Below are 19,224 nucleotides of genomic sequence, written 5' to 3'. Positions count from 1 at the left end.
AACATATAAAAGTACAAAGAAAAAGGCATGCAGACTCACATAATTGCTCACAAACTATTTTTCTCTTTGACTCGGATACTCCAAGTCTATAGAGAATGTATGTGAAAATTTGTGAACCATTATTACAACACATGAGTCTGATATATATATATATATATATATATATATATATATATATATATATATATATATATATATATATATATATATATATATATATATATATATATATATATATATTAAACTAAGAATAACTGCCTTTGACAGTTTACATATACATAAATTGATACGTCATTTGAATAAATACAACTCCTGTTTCAACATCGTGCCACACCGTCAAGGATTTGGAACTGCTGAAACCATTATCCCATGTTCTCTAATTGCTTAGAGACTAGTAATTGCTTGCTCGTCGAAAGTAGTTATTGAATGCAATAAAGTCTCCTTCATCCTTGGTTTCCTCAATCTTCTAAGTATTCAGAGTCTGTCGGAAGATCCTTTATCGACATGGTGTCAAGTAGTTACTCAGGTGTGTTCCTAATACTCCTTTAACTAATTCTCAAGATATCCTCTTGAGATTCCTCCAAACTACATCTCACGATGTTAGTCGGGAAGTTTCAGTCGATGTGTCATCACTGTCGGCTTTTGTCCATCAATGCCAACACTTAACACTTCACAAAATGCAGCATTGGCTTGACTTTCCCTACTAGGTAGAAAATCCCAGGTCAACATTATGGAAGGATGATGGAGTGTCGTGAACCATGTAAAAACATTTTTTTGTTAGAGAATTTGGGGAAAATCTCATTTTCAAATTCTTATTATTTGTTATATCGCCTGCTTTCGTTTGGTATTAAGTGATGTGTTCGACAATCGACTCACTTGTGTCTCCAGCAAACTTGGTGAACTTAGAGACTTTCCACCCCCTAGTAAGTTCTGTTTGCAGAACATATTCAGTCAAAGGAGACACAAAATTTGTCCTATGTAAACCTACATTAAGGCCATTCTGGGCAGGGATATTTTTGACTATGTAGGCCATATTATTATTCCCCCTTAGGTTATCTCATCGAACATTCATGACTACTTCTTCAGCATCTTGGTTCCTACCCGCCATAAATACCCATGGGTTAACTTGGCCTACTCGTTCTTCTCCTCTCACAATTATAGGGGGTCTGACAGGTCGAGGTCCCTCTTGTTGTTGTTGCCTTGGTAAAAAAAGGGCAACCCTATTGTCAGGTATCCCTGTTGGCCTGGCTGATACAATTTGAGGAATTGGTTGTGCCAAGGCTTAAAGGGCACCAAAAAAATAGGTTATTCAGCCCATTTGATTAGACAGTAATTGGTAACTCTAGTTAGTCTTCTGAATTAGGGGGTTAAACACTATATTGATTTGCTGAGTAATCATATTAACTATCTCGTGGTTACTTTCATCCATTTATTGTCTTATGAACAACATGGAATTTATCGTTAGAGCAGACGCGTTTAGGGGAGCAAATGCAGTCCCTCCATGTTGTGTCACTCGATCAGGGTTGCTAATGGAAAACCCCAACACCACATATGGATTTCAAGGAGACGCTATTATTGCATTATTATCTACATATGTTGAAGCGTTGCTCTGTAATTCTTCCATCATTGCAATTGGCATACCATAAGGGAAATCCCTCGACACTAGTAGCATTGTGAAACTTGGCATATAAAAAGGCTTAGGGTATACTAAATGAGCGTGTGTTGGCCAGAGAGTCATTGGAATACTTGTTGCCACATGAAAAGAAACCACTAATTCTGGCATCGACGTTGCACTCGCCATTGGGTTGAGGATATGTTCACTAGTCCCTATGGGATTTGCATTCTTTGTCTTCTCAACTGTCAGTGAGATAGGTTATTAAGTATCTGAAGTGTTATTTTGGGGAAGTGGCATATTCTTAGGACACACCATTTCGACTAAAGTTTTACCGCTCCTCAAGCGCATATAAATTCAGATGTAGAAAACGCCATTCAATGCAGGAAAAAATCACAACATAACAAAAACAATGCAAACACTTTTAAATAAATAACTCAAAAAATTGCACAAACAGGTCCCACTAGGCGTGCCAATTTGTTCACCAGTGTTTTTAGTAAACAATCACTTAGTTTTAAATTTATTGCAGGAAGGACCAAACTAGAAAATCCTGGGGCAAGTTTGTGCTAAATTGCTGGGGAAAGAAAGTGTGCATTTAATGTTGATTATTTCATAAAAGTAGTTAAGTTTTGAAAGTAAGTGAAATTGTTGATTTCGATTGGGTTGAAATTAGTTACATGAATGGTAAATAAAATCAAGTAAAAGTGAAGTAAATTAAATGAAACAAAACTTTATTTGCATAAGTGAGAAAGTGGTAGGCAAGTACATTTCTTCAGAAAACTCGTTTCTCGCTTGTGTATGGGTACTTTGAGTGTATATTGAAGTTTACAATTATTTTTGTCACCCTGAATCCTAACACTAGAATTCATATTTATAATGTTATAAAACTAATGATTTTCCAATGTTCAAATACCCTTCCGTCCGACACGTCATCTCTGCATGCTTAACTATCATTCGATTGACCTCCATGTGTCCTTGGTGTTTTTGGATAAGATCAAACAATTATTTTAGTTTGAAATTTGAATCTGCTTCTAGTTGAACTCCTTCAATTTGTCAAATTTAATGACCAACTCTATTGAAAATACCACTAAGTACAAGACCAGATCCTTCAATGTTGAATTTTGTTGTCTCTTCTTCCAAAGTCTTTGCATAAATTACAGCTAATTCCTTTGTCGAATTTCCCTTTTGGCATTACTATGGAAAACACCTATCACAACGATTGGATACTACCATGTTGAACCAAGCGTTGTGAGGTAAGGTGTAATTGTATGTATGATGTTTTCCACCACGGTGATTGTATCTATTTAGCGTGTTACCTACCATAGTTGTTACTTTAAAAACCTGTTGTTATATTCTTTAATGCATAATATTTAACAACGTTTGTACTAAACAACCGTTGTGATATATACATCTGAGTTTATTATAAATTATATGGAATCCTTATTTCACCAATGTTCACTAAAGATATAACCTTTCAATCTGCACTAGAACATTATAATATGACAAATTAAGTTATATTAGATGGACAAGTTTATGTTCAATGCTTGACAAGAGTTCTTCAACTCCTTATCCATATTTTGATCTTTAACAAGTAGAACTTGGTTTAATGATTGTAGTTCTTCAACCACCCATCTTTCCACCTCTAATTTTGTTTGCAAAGCAAATGATATTTTGCAAATAAAATTAGAGGTGGAGAGATGGATGGTTGAAGAACTACAATCACTAAACCAAGTTCTAATTGTCAAAGAACAACATGTAGATAACAATGTGAAGAATTCTTGTCAAGAATTGAACGTGTACTTATTTTCTAATACAACTTTATATATCATATTATAATTTTCTAAACCGGCTTAAAAAGTTATATATTCGGTAAGGGATTAGAAAAATACTCAAACCACATAATATATAATAAACTCATATTTTAAACAAACATTAACACAACAACATTCATCAACAATAAACCATAAACAACTAACACGATACAACAAACATATCAAGTCATAGAACGCTTCAGAAATGTACCATACATGTCCCATAATGGCGTGTCCACAATGAAATAAGGATGAAGTTAAAGTTAGAGTCACAAACTTGTGTTTATCTTGAATGATTGTCATTCTGGATCTTCCACACAAGTTTGTTACGCTAACTTTAACTTCATATTCTTTATTGAAACAAGCATCCCTACCTATAAGTCAAAATAAGAAGAAAGTCCAAACATTATGAAATTATAAGCTATTGAAACATATTTTGAAAAAAACTATAGTGGAAACGAACCTGTAAATACTCATTGGCTAAGATTTGATGTTATGGTTTCGTTTTGGGGTTTCCATATGAGAGAGACGACTAACATAGTTGTTAGGGTTTTATTTTGAGAGAGATGAGTGAAATAGTTGTTAGGGTTTTGTTTTGAGAGAAACGACTATGTACTGAAACAAGAGATAATTTCGCTTATATATAAATAAGTAGCACTTTTCGCCACGGTTGAAAATAAAAATTGTGGTGATATATAAGGTCAATCACATTATTATCATGATAAATGACCAAATTGTTGGTATTGAGGTTCAAACCATTTCACTCCATATACATTTCACTAAGGTTATTCTATATGACCGCTGTGACATGTCCTTTAGCAAATACAAAAAAAAAACGCCAAAAAATAAACTATTACCACGGTTAACACGATGACCATTGTAAAATTGGTGTTATCAAAGGTCTATTTTGTAGTAGTGTGGAATTTCTTGGCTATCAGATGGTCGAGCTTTGAGATATATAAACATAGGCCAAATATGGATGACATCGAAAAGAACGAGATAACTAAGAAACTAGTGAAAAGTGAGTTCAGTTGATCTCATGACCAATACAAGGACTTGATGAGCCAGTTCTTTGAGCTTAACGTAAATTATTTGACTCTTAATCAAAATTTTAATTTCAATTTATTTATTTTTCGGTCTAGTTTTAAATCATCAATCCAGAATAAGTTTGAGTTATCAAGTTTATCCGAGTTATTCACGAATTTTTACTCAATCAAATTCGAACTAAAAATAATTTACGACGAACTCGAGTCAAGTACCAAACCGAATCAAATCTTATCGAATTGTGCTTAGCTAAACAACTCGATTTATTTTCAACCCTAATGCATAGTAATAAACTTTTTAACAAAAATATAATTTTATTTATAGAAGATATGAAATAATATGGTGACAGGGATCCGACTTGTGTGGCACATCGTCTAGAGCGCCGTCCTTAGAAACAAAAAGTAAACGCCACGAAACTTAAAATAAAAAGACTTTAAACATTCCTACAATGCAAACTCATACACCTTCCGCATATATTGCCAACACTTTCACCCACCTTTCCGCCAACTATTCTGTCAAACTATACCTTCCCTAACAGACATCTCTTCTCTGATCTGCCTCATGTTAAATACATTAACAAGTTAATATATTAAGTCATCATTCATTATGGAATATGAGTTCATCCTTATCAATTAAGTTAACAATGAAAAATACACACTTTTCTGAAGGTGCATGCATCAACGTAGAAGATTAATACATATTAATACAGAAGTGATACAATATCAACGTGGAACTTTCTTTCCACAACATTCTTTCAGTGTAACTTGCTTGCGTTGAATGTGTATAATTAATATATATCTGTATATAATAAATATAGTGAAGATGACACCTTTTAGGTATATAGTTCCTCAAGGTTCTGATGAAGATAGATGGCAGTGGAATGACATAGAATTAGGTTGATCGTTGTGACACGGTGAGGAACCGGAAGGAGGGACAAAACCCTTTGGAAGCATCACAGAGAAAGGTCTTGGTGGTGACTTCATCATGTTCTTGACTATCTTCTTCCTGTGTTTCCTATGCATCTTGTTCTTGTTCTTGTTTCTGTTCATCCTCCTCTTCTTGATTCTTTCTTGTCTGCTCAAAAACGTCGGAGGGTCGGCGTTAGGGTTGGCGTTCTTGAGGTAGAACACTTGATGGTAGTGAGATATTTGAGAGATGGTTGAAGAAGGGTCTTGAGGTTGAATCTGTTGGTTGTTGTTAGAGGAATGTGAAGAGGATGATGATGATGATGGCGTGTGAGAGATCATGAGGAGGAAGAAGAAGAAGATGAAGCATTTGAAGGGTAGAGTGAGATTTGCCATGTGGGAAAGAAGAGGGTATAGGAAAGTGTGTTTTGTGGTGCAATTGTGTGGTAAAGGAAAGAAGAGTTATGGAAGTGAGGTTGCACTAAGATTGAGGATTTATGGGAATTCCAATGGGTTGGTGTGGCTTTTTAGATGAAAAAAAGTAAAAGGAAACACGTTTAAGATTGTTGAAAGAAATGGTCAACTTGTGCGATCTTGATCAATATCAAAAGTTGAATATTTTTATTGGTGGTTTCTATTCAATGGAATTGGTTAATTGGACTTAAGAAGGTTAATGCTGATTGCTCGAGAGTACACTTAAGAAGATTAACATTAACACTTTGTATTTTTTATATCGGTATCACTAAGTGTTAAACTAGTTAAAATTCGAGGTTTTAGATTTGAATTCAAATGAAGATAAGAGTAGAGTATTCTTGTACTCTAGTTCGTTATATATTTTGCAAATGATATTAAAGTGTTAATATACCGTACTAATATAAATTTATTTTAATACGTTTTCTAAAATATAGATTTTTTTTAACGATTTTTCATCTTTGAACATCAGGCCATGTCTAATTTATTTAAATTGACAAAAAAATTTAAATAAAAAAATAAATCATTTATTTTATCGATTGGGCTGACAACCAATGGAAAAAATCTTTCAGGGACATGCCCTATAAGAAAAAATAATATTAATTGGATAATTTTATTGGGTGAATTTCACCTAAAAAAATGATGGTTGGGGAATGATATTCATCTCGCAATTTATTTATCCAATAATAATAACAAAAATCTTTCAGAGACACACTTCGAATCTCAAATGTTTTGTGTCAGTCATAAAGTCCAATAGCCGCAACCCAGAGAATGCGCCAATCCACCAAGTCACTTGTGGAACAAGAGTGTTATCCTGGATTAGAGTGCAGAAGAACTAAATCCAAGATTCATCCAACGGATCCCCGTATTCTACGCTTGAAGATCAGCAAGATGTTATAACAATTCTACTATATAAAGAGCAAGTGTGTCATTTTTCAGGCACATTTCAAATTCAAACTTCATTCACTTATCGTATTCTCATACTGACTTGAGTTTTTGAGTGTTAACCTTACAAGTCAACCCCTTTTCCACCGTACCGGAAGCTCAAGTCCACAGTTGCAATCCATAATCTTCGATCTTCGATTAATTGTTTCCCACGAAACAATGTCATCGTATGTGAGAAACAACATTTGATTCTCGTGTCTTCCATGTTTAAACATTCAATTCATGATTTACTCATCCAAAGAGCTTCTTCAACCCAGACGTTCAAAACTCCTTAATTTGAATATTAGATATATATTCTTGATATATTCCAATTGTAGATCAACTTCGATTCGCAGGTTCTCAGATATCTGATTTCCAGATCTTTCCGCTAGGTGAGACTGCCGTAGTTGCTCAAGCCGCAAGAGATCCACCGCCTCATCCTCAAAATGGTGGTGATCAAGTGTTGTTTAAAATTGTGTGATGGCACATGCAATTATACATGTATGTTTAAAGTATCAAGTGATAGATTCGTAAGGATGTTGAACTCACAGAGAGTGGAAAATAACTTAGATTGATTTGTAAAACTTTCTTTTGTAAATGACCATGAGCAAGAATAAAAATAATTAATGGTTGTCACATGTTCAGTTTTGGAGTAAATAATGACAAAAAAACAGTTAATAAGAGTAGAATGAAGTCAATAATGGAGATTATGTTGGGTAATGATCTGTTAATATAAAATTGTCTATTGTGTGTGCATGATGTGCTATGTCGTGCCAGAAGAGGTCAGAAAGTGATCTCGTGGTGTATCTCTACATAATCAGAAATATATATAGTAAAGCAAGGGGACAAATATATAAGTCTCGCTTGTAACATTAATGCATGTCTGGTTTTATTCTAAATATCCTCAATAATTTTAGATCTCTATGTCTAAAGTAGCCAATCTAGTGAATATCTTTATCATACTATTTCTAATCACTTTTATCATGAAGTCGGCTTGTGGTTGGATCTCTCACAATAACAAGCTTATATCTTTTTCCGAGTTAATCATTCAAAGGAGCAGATTTATGACAATTTAGCACATGGTAAAATAAAGCACTAACAAAACATCATCTAACACAAACAAAAATTTCTTATTAACTTCATATTGATCAACAATAAAAGGTTTAACTTATGGTGAAATTAGTACATACATCACTATTTGAACCTAATCTAAACATTCTTAACACATAATGAAAAAGAAATGAAAATCTAAGAGTAACTTCTTCGTCTTCTTGCAATCTTCAATCAGCAAGAGAAAACCTATCTCATACCAGATACTGGTAGCATACACTTGAGGTGATGAGACGAGGAACCTCTCCATTTTGTTCAACTCGCTATACTCACTGATTTTCACTAAGTGTTTCTTTCTACGAGTTGCTGAACCTCCTTGCATTTCCTCTAAGAGGTCCTTTTATAATCACTTCCTTCTAGGGTTTTTTGTTGCCTTGGATCACGAGCTTTTGGGTATTCTTGAATTATGGCCCAAAGGAATCAATAAGTTTCCCTCCAATTCTTCCTTTTCGTACTATTGTAGAGCCAAGTACAAATAACATGTAGGAGATAAAGTGTCTCGTGGCAGACTAGTGACACATTTATTTAGGCGCCATTGTCTTCCGACAGTCCTTTGCAGCAGGAAGACAAGCTAGACGCAGTAGTTGAAGTATTATTGTGCATATTTTTATCCTCTAGCACCTCGATCTTATCTCTTTGCCATTTGATTCAAATGCACTCCATTATGCAGTTGGTGTTACGTAAGTCCTACAACTATGAATGTACACTATTTGTAACCTCTATTTCATCCTTTATTTTGTCCCACACTCTTCTCAAAGTTGGGGTCAACTTGTTGTTCCGGTACTATTGTGCCAGAACTCATCGGAAGTCATCTCTACACAAGTAACAAACACATAAAATGAATTTTGATGTTGATGGTGAGGATGTAGATGCTATAACCTTCAAACAGATGGTTCGCTCTCTGAGATATATGTGTAACACCAGACCTGACATATGTTATGCAGTTGGAATTGTAAGCATGTTTATGAGTAAGCCAAAGTGGTCAAGTTACCAAGCTGCAGTCAGGATATTAAGGTACGTAAAAGGGACTTTGAGGTATGGAATTTTGTTTCCATCTGGAGTGTCAATTGATGTTGAGCTGATATGTTATTTAGACTCATAATGGTGTGGGGATAGAGTAGACATAATAAGCAATATAGAGTACATGTTTATGTATCTAGGAGCTCACATTTCATGGAACTCCAAGAAGAAACCAGTGATTGCGTTGTCAAATTGTGAAGTAGAATACGTAGTTGGTGCTTTGTCAGCATGTCAGGCTGTTTGGTTGTTAAATTTGTTGCATGAGCTGAAGTTCAAGGTGAGAAAACCAGTCAGGTTGACGATAGACAACAAATCAATCATAAGTCTTTTTAAGAATTCAGTACTGCATGGAAGAAGCTAACACATTTATACTAAGTATCATTTTCTGCGCAATCGAGTTTAAAATGGAGTGTTTGAGGTTATTTATGCCAACACTCAAAAGTAACTTGCAGATGTGCTAACAAAGACAATTAAAACTGAACACTTTATCAATTTAAGGGATGAAATTGATGTTGTTGATTTTTAAATCTTGAATATGAATTAATGGACAAGGTTAAATGTAATTCAAATTCAAGATACTTAGTTTCAATTTCATTTCATTTGGGTTAGGATATATAAATCCTAATGAAAGTTTATATATATAACACTCAAAAAAGACTTAAAAAAGAAACTCTTTAAATATTTGAAAATTCATTACCTATCTTGAATATTATATGCCTAAATTATCAAAATAGTTAATAAATTTATTTTAATAAATGAGTGATATTTTTTAACAACTTTATTGCATTAATTTATTTATAGGTAAATTTTATAAATAAAAGTCTACTAATTTTAATATCTGAAACCACTTTCTTACATTTTTTACTGCCATAATTTTATCCAGATTGCCAAAGTACAAAGACGAGATACACGTAATAACAGATAGAAAGAAAAAAAAGAAAAGGAAAATTATAACGTTAGTCAATGCAATGTTAAAGAAAAATAAAAACCGAGAAGATATAATCTGAAAGCACCTCGCAAACGGTGATCTCAGACACTGATTCTCGTTGTCACGTTACATTCGATTATGCTATAGAGTTACATCGTCTTCATGCTCCTCCGCAATCGAATTTTCATATTCACCTAAATTGTTGTTGTTGTTGTTGTGTGTCGATTCGGATTTGGATCGGATCGGATCGGATTGGCGGATCCAGCATGTCCAAGTCTCTTCCCTACTCCAGAAAAGATGTTGACTACGATAACGCCAAGTTTCGTCACCGTTCTTTCTTCAAGGTTTGCTTCAATCTTCACTCTTCAATTCATTCAACACCGTTTTGATTTCTCTTGTATAACTCATTAGGGTTCTTGTGATATAAGATGAGACGAGTCTCTTTCAGCTTATCGAAATCCACCGGTTTTAAAACTTCTTTATTTTTACAGGTTATTACTCAGACCTTCCTCACCAGTAACCGAAAGCGTGATTGTATTAGCTGTAGTACTGGGAAGTTTCTGTTCTTGATATTGATCTTTGGTGTAGTATACGTTGGCCTGACACATAACCCAATTCCAAGTCGTGTGGTTTCTCGAGATCAAGTATTTGGAATTGGAAAGAATGAAGAAAATAACGGCAGTACTAATGGTGTCGAAAGATTAAAGAAGTTCTGGAGACGGGCGCCGAGGCTTCCTCCTCAGTTACCACCCGATACTAAAAGGAGTAATAATGGTATTGATCATGTAGCTTCACCTCTAGATGTCAAAGCATTATGGATTACTAGGCAACAGACAGTCAAAGAAGCTTTTACTCATGCGTGGTCGGGCTACAAAAAATATGCAATGGGTTATGATGAGCTTATGCCAGTTAGCCAAAAGGGGATCGATGGGTTGGGGGGATTAGGGGCAACAGTAGTGGATGCTCTTGATACAGCTATGATAATGGGTATTGATGAAGTCGTTGCTGAAGCGGGATCCTGGGTTGAAGAAAACCTTTCTGAGAGAATTAGCAATAAAGGTCAAGTAAATTTATTTGAGACTACAATAAGGGTTTTGGGCGGGCTTTTAAGCGCATATCATCTAAGTGGAGGGGAAAAAGGAATAAACGTAACTCATGCCGGACCTAAACCGGCTGTTTATCTAGAAACGGCTAAGAGTTTGGGTGACCGTCTGCTAACTGCCTTCACATCAAGTCCGACTCCCATTCCATTTAGTGACGTTATTCTGCATGATTCTTCCGCACATCCAGCTCCTGGTGGACTGAGTAGCACGTCTGAAGTGTCCACGTTGCAGCTCGAGTTCAATTATCTCAGTTATGTATCTGGTGATCAGAAATATGGTTTGGAGGCAATGAAAGTCATGGAACACATAAAGACTCTTCCAAAGGTTGAAGGACTAGTTCCTATCTACATTAGGTATGTAATTACATATATTTTAATTAATGTATCTCTGAATTAGTTCTCACTTGAAATAATTCTCGATAAATTTTTCATTTTGTTTGTGTTCAATAGCTTCTTTTATTGCTCTAGTTTATTTTGTCGCTTTCAGGTGTGGATCTTCCTTTTCTTTCTCATTATATTTCTACTAACATTTAGATACTTCGATTCACTAAATGCAGCCCTCATTCTGGCGAGTTTAGTGGAGAGAATATTAGACTGGGATCGCGTGGTGACAGTTACTATGAGTATTTACTTAAAGTATGGCTTCAGAGTGGAACTAGTAGAGATAATAACAGTACATCATATTTATACGACATGTATAAGGAAGCAATGAACGGTGTTAGGCATCGTCTTGTTCAGAAATCTGTTCCAAATGAACTAGTTTTTGTTGGAGAATTGCCTTCTGGACCAAATGGTGGGTTCAGCCCGAAAATGGATCACCTGGTAGGTATTTACCAATTTTGAAGTTTGTTATTGCATGAAATTTATTTAGTGCTTTAGTTGATTGAACATATAATTGAGTAGAAATAGTGCAAAGAACTGACAGAGTTATTGCTCTGTATGTAGTATAACACACTTATGTATTTATCTGGTTATCCTGAACTGTGATGTTCTTTTTTTTCTTTAGAAGTTATCGATTTGTATTTATGTTCATGAAGTATCAGTTTCAGTTTTGTTTTTGCGTCTAATATCATGATATTTTCAACCTACGGGATGACTTTTAAGCCACGGACATAGCAGAGACTTACTTCTGTCACTGTACTGTAGTTTATCATATGCCCACATAATGCTCTCTCGTGCTCCATTACGTCCATGGTTTAAACTTCATTCCTTAAACACTTGAAATGTGTCAATAATATATTTTACATGTGAAGAACTGGATTTTATAGTTATGGGAAAGCGTTTTGGTTATTTACAAATTAAGCACCAACTCGCATGGCGTTTTGTCACATAAGTCTTTATCTTTCTCTTCTCCTTTGATGCTGTCTACTCAGGTGTGTTTCTTATCTGGAACTCTTGCACTTGGTGCCACTAAAGGCCTTACAAAGAAACAAGCAATGGAAAATAATATGCTTAACTTTGAAGACCTAGAAAACTTGAAGCTTGCGGAAGATTTAGCTAAAACATGCTTTGAGATGTACTCAGTGACTTCAACCGGTCTAGCTCCCGAAATTGCTTACTTTCGTACCAAGGTTAGTAGGACTTCTATGACATTTTGGACTCGTTAAATTATAATAGATCACACTCAAAATCAGCATCGAATTTCATTATCTACTCATGTCCTCTTCTCAATGATGCTGCCGGTGATTTTATTTTCTAGTGCTGCATTATATATAGTGAAAATGGAGACCTAACATGTAGCCTCTGGTGTATGCTTTTGAAACCCAGGAATTTTCTGAACAAGGTCATGAAGGAGGAAATACGAGCTCAGAATATACTAATGACATCATAATAAGACCTGCCGACCGTCATAATCTCTTGAGACCCGAGACTGTGGAGTCATTATTTGTTTTGTACCGTATTACAGAGGATCTAAAGTAAGCTTTCCTTCTCTTATGTATAAGATTACTTCAATGTTTTTATTTCTTGTTACACAAGAAACAGCAAATATGGGCTTAAATTTTCATTTTGATATTTTTCTGAAATAATCATATGTGTATATATTGTTTTACAGATATCGTGAATGGGGTTGGCAAATCTTTGAAGCCTTTGAAAAGTACACGAAGATCGATACCGGTGGATATAGTTCTTTGGACGACGTAACTATTATTCCTCCTCCTAAAAGAGATAAAATGGAGACTTTCTTTCTAGGAGAAACACTTAAGTATTTATACTTGCTTTTTGGGGAAAGCTCCCATATTCCATTGGACAAGTTTGTTTTTAACACAGAAGCACATCCTATACCAATCAATTTGAAGAAATGAGTTTTATTCATCAAATGCTTTCAATAGACAGTTTTTTAGAAATCCAGATCGCGTTGGCACAATGTGAAATGCTTCTTTGAAGTTACTATGGCATCTCTTTGACTCTGAGCAAGAGTGCTTCTGGTTGTAAAGGAGTTAAATAGCTTGGATCGCAAGGAAAATAGAAACTATCCAATATTGTTTAAAACATACATTACATCAGCAAACATGCTGCAGAGGCTGTCACTCAATTATATGACTCTTTTCTTCTTCTTCTTCTTGGGTTTACAACTAGACTTCTTGATGAGAATGTAAATTTTGTTTCAACAATCATAAACCAAGAGCACCTTTTGTAATTGATTTGTATGATTTTCCAATATCTTGCCGGAATACTTGGCATTTTCAAAAGTTGATTATACCATTGTCATTATGTTTGTTCCTAAAGGTACTACTTATCTTGCTATATACATTGTTAACGTCGTCATGTACTCAAATTGTCACTATCGCCGCCTAGAAGAAAGAGATGGTCACCATCTCGAATGACATCAATGTCGTCTATCTCTGCATTCTCTTTATTAATTACTTTTATGGCTTTGAAGCCGCCAAATTTTTCACCTGCAAGTTTGCAAGTTAATAGTTAGAAGTAAAAAGTAAGAGCAGTACAAAGTTCTACTTTCTGTGTTCAGAATATTGCATTTGAAACAAAGGAAAAAAACAGATATCAGTCTCTCCATTCTCTCCTGTTTGCGTGTGTGTGTGTGTGTGTTTGTATAATTACTGCTCCTCAGTGTCTGGTTCATAAATCATGATCAATTAATCTTTTTTGGGACTTGCGATCGAAGCTTACCAGCAATTTTGAGCAACTCTTCTAATGAATCAGGTAAGATTATCAGTTTTCCGTGTTGTTCATGCGAGCTACTTCTCCATCCACTTGGTGAATGGATTGTTACCCTCTTCTTGGTGAACCTTGCCATTTCTATTTCTCCCTGACAATTGGAATTTCTTGAATTGGAGTTTGTGTATACTTTCTCCAATGGGGAGTTAATAGTTCTAATACCATCCTGTTTACTGTTTCTGGTTGAGCCATTCCCGCCCAGTTTAAGAATTTGTGGCTCAATAATCTCTATTCTATGTTCATCCAATTTCTTCCCACTTTCACAATTCATCGTATGATCAGAAACGCTCTTGTTTTTTAACTGTTGTACTAGAGCTTTCTGTGTCCACCCTATGTTATTCGGGTTCTTTGCTTTTGCATCTCTTTCAAGCAGAATTTCAACAATGTCTAGTTTCCCCTTATGCAGAGGCAGCACAGCAGCATGGAGATCACTTTTGCCATCCTCAGGTATCATGTTATTATTCTGTGAGTCTCTGATATTTATGTGCTCTCCTTCGTGCATTAATGAACAGCCATATGAATTATTTGTACACCCGTGAGAAGCGCATTCTACTGTGTTACCTCCATGAAGCAGTTCATGTAGAACCAGTCCATGATCTGTATGTGGATATTCAAAGCCGAATCCTTCATGCCCCTTTAATCTCTGTCAAATGTATATCAGAAATGATCAGAGGGGTATATGAGTGATAAATATAATTTATACAGCTTATTCTCCGTGTTTCGAGTTAACGCTTTGAGTATCCTAATTACCGTTAAAAGGTTATCCATTATAATCTGTGCATCTCCTGGATTTGCTTGTAAAACATTCATTAAGGATGTTTTGTTGACTCTTAAAATCTGAGAAAGTTCCGTGGTACGAACGGTGAAAGGCTGGAGTACATGATACAAAACTCCGAACTCTCCGAATGTATCTACTGCACTTGCCTTGCCAAGAACCACCTGAATTGTTAATATTGAGATAAGAAGTTATAATCAGTTGTTCGATTGTTTAATTTGAAGAGGAAAAAAAACACATTCTGTTTTATTATTATGATGACATACTTGATCATTCCCATCATTGTAGTGAACGAAATTCTGCAAAAAGTAATCATTGAAAAGGTTTTTTCAGAATTAGTAGACATTCTTTAAGATAAATGTATCGTTACTAGACTATCGATGCTTTAGTAAACTCACCACTGCTCCTGTAACCAGTATATAAAGGTCCGTTGGAGACTCGTTTTGCAGTATCACATCTTCGGTCGGTGGAAAATATTCCGCTTCCATTTCTGAAACCTGTGTTATTGCAGGAAGGAGAGGAGAGCACAGAAGGAAAAGTTAGAAAAAGCGAAAAGTGAAAGAAAAATCAAGAGATGCGGGATATTTTTACCAGTTGGAAAAGGAAATCATGAGAGACTCCTTGGAAGAGGTAAACCTTCTGCATGGCAGGAAAATACAGATGGTGTGCTATGCTTGAACGAATTGCCTTTGGAAGATCATTTAACGCTTCTTGCTGCTTCAGTCCTTCTGTTTTAAACCGCAAACATATGTGTGCCAACATTTGATTGTGTACGCGATGTGGCAAATGGTTTCTCGAAGCAAACTCCGAAGCTGCTTTGACGGTATCTCTCTGTGACCAAAATGAATCCTCTCTTATTTTTACAGAAGAAATAAATTTCCTCTTATCTGAACGATTTTTGTTTTTGAAAAGACACAATTAGCTTTTTGAACATTGGTTTGGATAATGACTTTGAAGGGCATTGTTGAATGATAATAACAGTTTACTCCAAAATATGTATAATATAAATTAAAACCGTCGTAACAGGTGGTTGGCGCAGGAAAACTGAGCAGCAGTAGAAGAAGCTTAAGATTGAAAGTACTTACAAAATTTCGGGTGCGACTGGTCCAGTGAACTACAAGGTTAGTCATGTTTCCAATTATGTATGATGTTAAACCCAGGTTGAACAACATATAAGTGATATCAAACAGCATCTCTATGGTGTTCTCTGCGTGTAAGTCTCCATAGCCAGTCGTAGTAAGTGTGACAATGGACCAGTATATCGAAGTTACATATCGGTCCCAAAGACTCTCTTGTTTAAAATTCGGGAACATAGCACCTATCCAAGTTCTCTTGGAATCAGGGTACCTATCTGCAATGAGATAGTTAACGCATCCTGCACAGTGCACTGCAAACAAGGTTACCTGAAATTTTTCGAAAGTCGTAAATTCAGTTCTTGGATGTTCCTTGAAGTTCTAAAGGAAGAAAGGAATTTACGAGGTTTAGTAGCTTACAGCAGTGAGCTTTGTGCACCTAACCCAGAAGTAGTTGAAGCGAATGTCCTTTTCGAGTCTGAAATGAAAGCAAACGTGTAAGTGAACAAGCACCGGCATATTCTAGCAAATAAAGAATCGATGAAACCAGAACAATGAAGTTAAATATGTTATGCTGGCAAACCTTGCAAACAGAGAACTGACTCGTCTCAGGCGCCATAATCGCAACATGTTAAGAAGTTTGAAACCAAGCTCACTGTTATAATTAGTGAAGAGGAGGCTAATGGTCTCGAGTGGCGCCGTGGAGCAGATATCCAAAGCAAACCAGGTGGATAAGTAACTGCATGTTTCATGTAGAAGTATGAAATAAGTAAGGTTTTTCGACATTCATTTTAGTTTTTAAGGAAGAAAAGTTTTATATCTATATATGTATATATCACCTGATTGCAATTTTCTTTGGATCATCAATGAGAAGATACGAATGGCTATCGTGGTATGCAACGAAGAATGTAAGCACAATGTCGATGGCGAAGAAGCCATTGACAATGTTGTCTATGATGAATAGTCGATCTCGCTTATAAGTCAGAAAGGCGAACTCAAAGGGGCATATCCAAGCTGAGTATATGACTAAAACAACCAGCAACAACTCCCAAACCCTGTCATAAAATATTCATGAAAACTTGAGAAGATGCGAGCACAATATTCATGAGTTATGTTATATTGTGACAATGTAAAAGTTCATCATCACCTATACTTAGGATTGAACGGATAGATTATGTATTTTCGGAGTATAGTTTCCTGGTTTATTTGTGCGCCGAGAGACGGTAAAAGATCACTAGACAAAAAGCTGCTATGTGTATAACTTCCCATTTCCATTTCGTCCAACCAGAACCTCTGGAAGAAGGCTTTCACTCTCGAAAATGGCATGTTATGAGTTTTGAATTTGAATCCTCAAGGCTACAAAAGAGGTATATATAGTATTTCGGTTTTTCAATTCATGAGGTTGAATCCTATGGACTAGGCCATATTTATAGCCATGCTTTTAACCACTGTCATGCTTTTTCCACTGTTGCTGAAATAAAGCAATAATCATGAAGCTTATGCATCTAATCTAATGACAAATAAAGTTTATACAAGATTGGTAAAAACGTGTAGGGAAAATCCTCCACTTTGTCTCAACAAAATAAAGCCTTTGAAGAAAACAAGGTATATGGTAAAGTCCTGCTAGTGGCAGACACAAGATTTTCTGATATATGAAGTTGCAGACAATTTTGTATGTCTAAGAGAGGCTACAATGAAGATGTAAATGGTGTTTCTTCTTCTATATAGGTTGGTCTAATGGTGGTTGTTCCATTACATCAATGAAATGGAGATGAAGATTATATATATATATATAAAATTGAAATATGGACCCTAGTTTTGAAGGAACAGATTCAATTTGAGACATATTGGTTTGTATTTACATTTGAAATCTATCTAAAGATAGACCAGACAACCATAGCAGAATTAGTATGGGTTATTGGCAAGTATCACATGTGGACCAATGAGAATTTTTTTCAAGAGTTGTAACACACTATCACTTGTCTAAAAGCCACTAACAAAAAAATCACAATTATTAAACTTCTGATTATCTTAATCTCTGAAATCATTCATGTTTTTGTCTCATCAGCCATGGTGAAGATTGCTCTTATTTATAAACATATGTTCGAATCAGATTCGATGTGAGGCTCTTAACAGGGCCGGCCGCCGGCCTGGTGGCCTGCATATGATTAAGATAACAGTGTGTAATCAGGAATTTTCTTTCTATTCTATCAAGTCACTCTCTTTTGCCTTGAAGCCACATGTTGATAGAAAGGAATTATAAATAGCTTGTCCCATGTTTGAAGAATTTGATTGAAAGGAATAAAGCACAAGAAAAAAATTCTGACTTTTGATTGGAGAAATTCCAAGTCATGAAGTATTAATAAAGTTAGTATAAAAATACAAATTTTGAATGAGAATTCCTTTAGATCTTTCTCATTAGTTCATTTAGCATGTGAAAGATGGCCATTATCTAAGTACTGGTCCCTTATGAATATCTCACCAGAATCTTTCCAAAAGATAATTGATGGGAGAGCTAAACCCACTTGCTTGAGGTACAATACAGAAACTCTGCAGCCAAACAGAACTTTTACTCTAGGATAGGGTAAATCCTCAAAAGCTGTTTTGAATGAATCCAAGTATCCGTTGTCCGAAATCGAGGCTAACCCCTCAAAATGCAGAGTCGTTTAAATTATTGACCTCTTCCAACCGATTTTCTACTCAACAGTAGACACGGATACTAGAGACAAAACATTTGACTTCATATTTATAAACTATGAAACATTGATACAGATACGAACATCACTGTCTCACACTGATCCTGATACACGTCTGACATCAAACATACATTTGATGTGAGGGTGCGAGTTTGTTTTTCTACTAATCATAAATCTTTTTTGATAGAAAGTTTGTAGATACCAATGAGCATAATTTGCATTTGAAGCAAAGGGACCAGAAAGAACAACACATTGTGCAAATAAGCATTTAGCAAAGGAATTATCTTTGATGAATAAATTGTGTGCAAAACATGAAAGTGGGGTTATAGCAAAGTAATGTTTGTTTGTTATGGTGGCACCAATAGGCTGCATTAAAACCCCACCTCGTGGGAACCATGTTATGAAGTCATACCATAAAAGGTACAAACAATGTCATGTTCACATGGACTACCTAATCAAAGGGATGTTATCAAGGTTGTTTGATTAGCAAGAAATCATATCAAATCTTGTTAACATTATTATGTGGTTAAGAATTGAGTGTGGTTTAGTACTCTAAAGGAACATGAATCATGATGG

General features: G+C 35.3%; 2 protein-coding genes across 2 annotated transcripts; one reads left to right on the top strand and one right to left on the bottom strand.

The window, feature by feature from the left end:
- Positions 1-9,830: 9,830 nt before the first annotated feature.
- Positions 9,831-13,639, top strand: LOC127079524 (mannosyl-oligosaccharide 1,2-alpha-mannosidase MNS3). Its single transcript, XM_051019910.1, has 6 exons — positions 9,831-10,169; positions 10,317-11,281; positions 11,485-11,749; positions 12,301-12,498; positions 12,695-12,843; positions 12,981-13,639. Exons 1-6 carry the CDS (start codon positions 10,092-10,094, stop codon positions 13,228-13,230), a joined length of 1,905 nt encoding a protein of 634 aa, XP_050875867.1. The 5' UTR covers positions 9,831-10,091; the 3' UTR covers positions 13,231-13,639.
- Positions 13,363-17,883, bottom strand: LOC127079514 (potassium channel KAT3). The gene is made up of 11 exons (XM_051019900.1): positions 17,100-17,883; positions 16,792-17,007; positions 16,536-16,691; positions 16,373-16,430; positions 15,965-16,282; positions 15,471-15,710; positions 15,278-15,376; positions 15,146-15,178; positions 14,855-15,043; positions 14,057-14,747; positions 13,363-13,824 (listed from the first exon to the last, which is right to left on the bottom strand). Exons 1-11 carry the CDS (start codon positions 17,276-17,278, stop codon positions 13,691-13,693), a joined length of 2,313 nt encoding a protein of 770 aa, XP_050875857.1. The 5' UTR covers positions 17,279-17,883; the 3' UTR covers positions 13,363-13,690.
- Positions 17,884-19,224: the final 1,341 nt, after the last annotated feature.

Source organism: Lathyrus oleraceus, chromosome 1, assembly GCF_024323335.1.
Source record: "Lathyrus oleraceus cultivar Zhongwan6 chromosome 1, CAAS_Psat_ZW6_1.0, whole genome shotgun sequence".
NCBI lineage: Eukaryota > Viridiplantae > Streptophyta > Magnoliopsida > Fabales > Fabaceae > Lathyrus > Lathyrus oleraceus.
The sequence above is the reverse complement of the archived record's forward strand: the minus strand, read 5'-3'. Positions and strand labels throughout refer to the sequence as shown.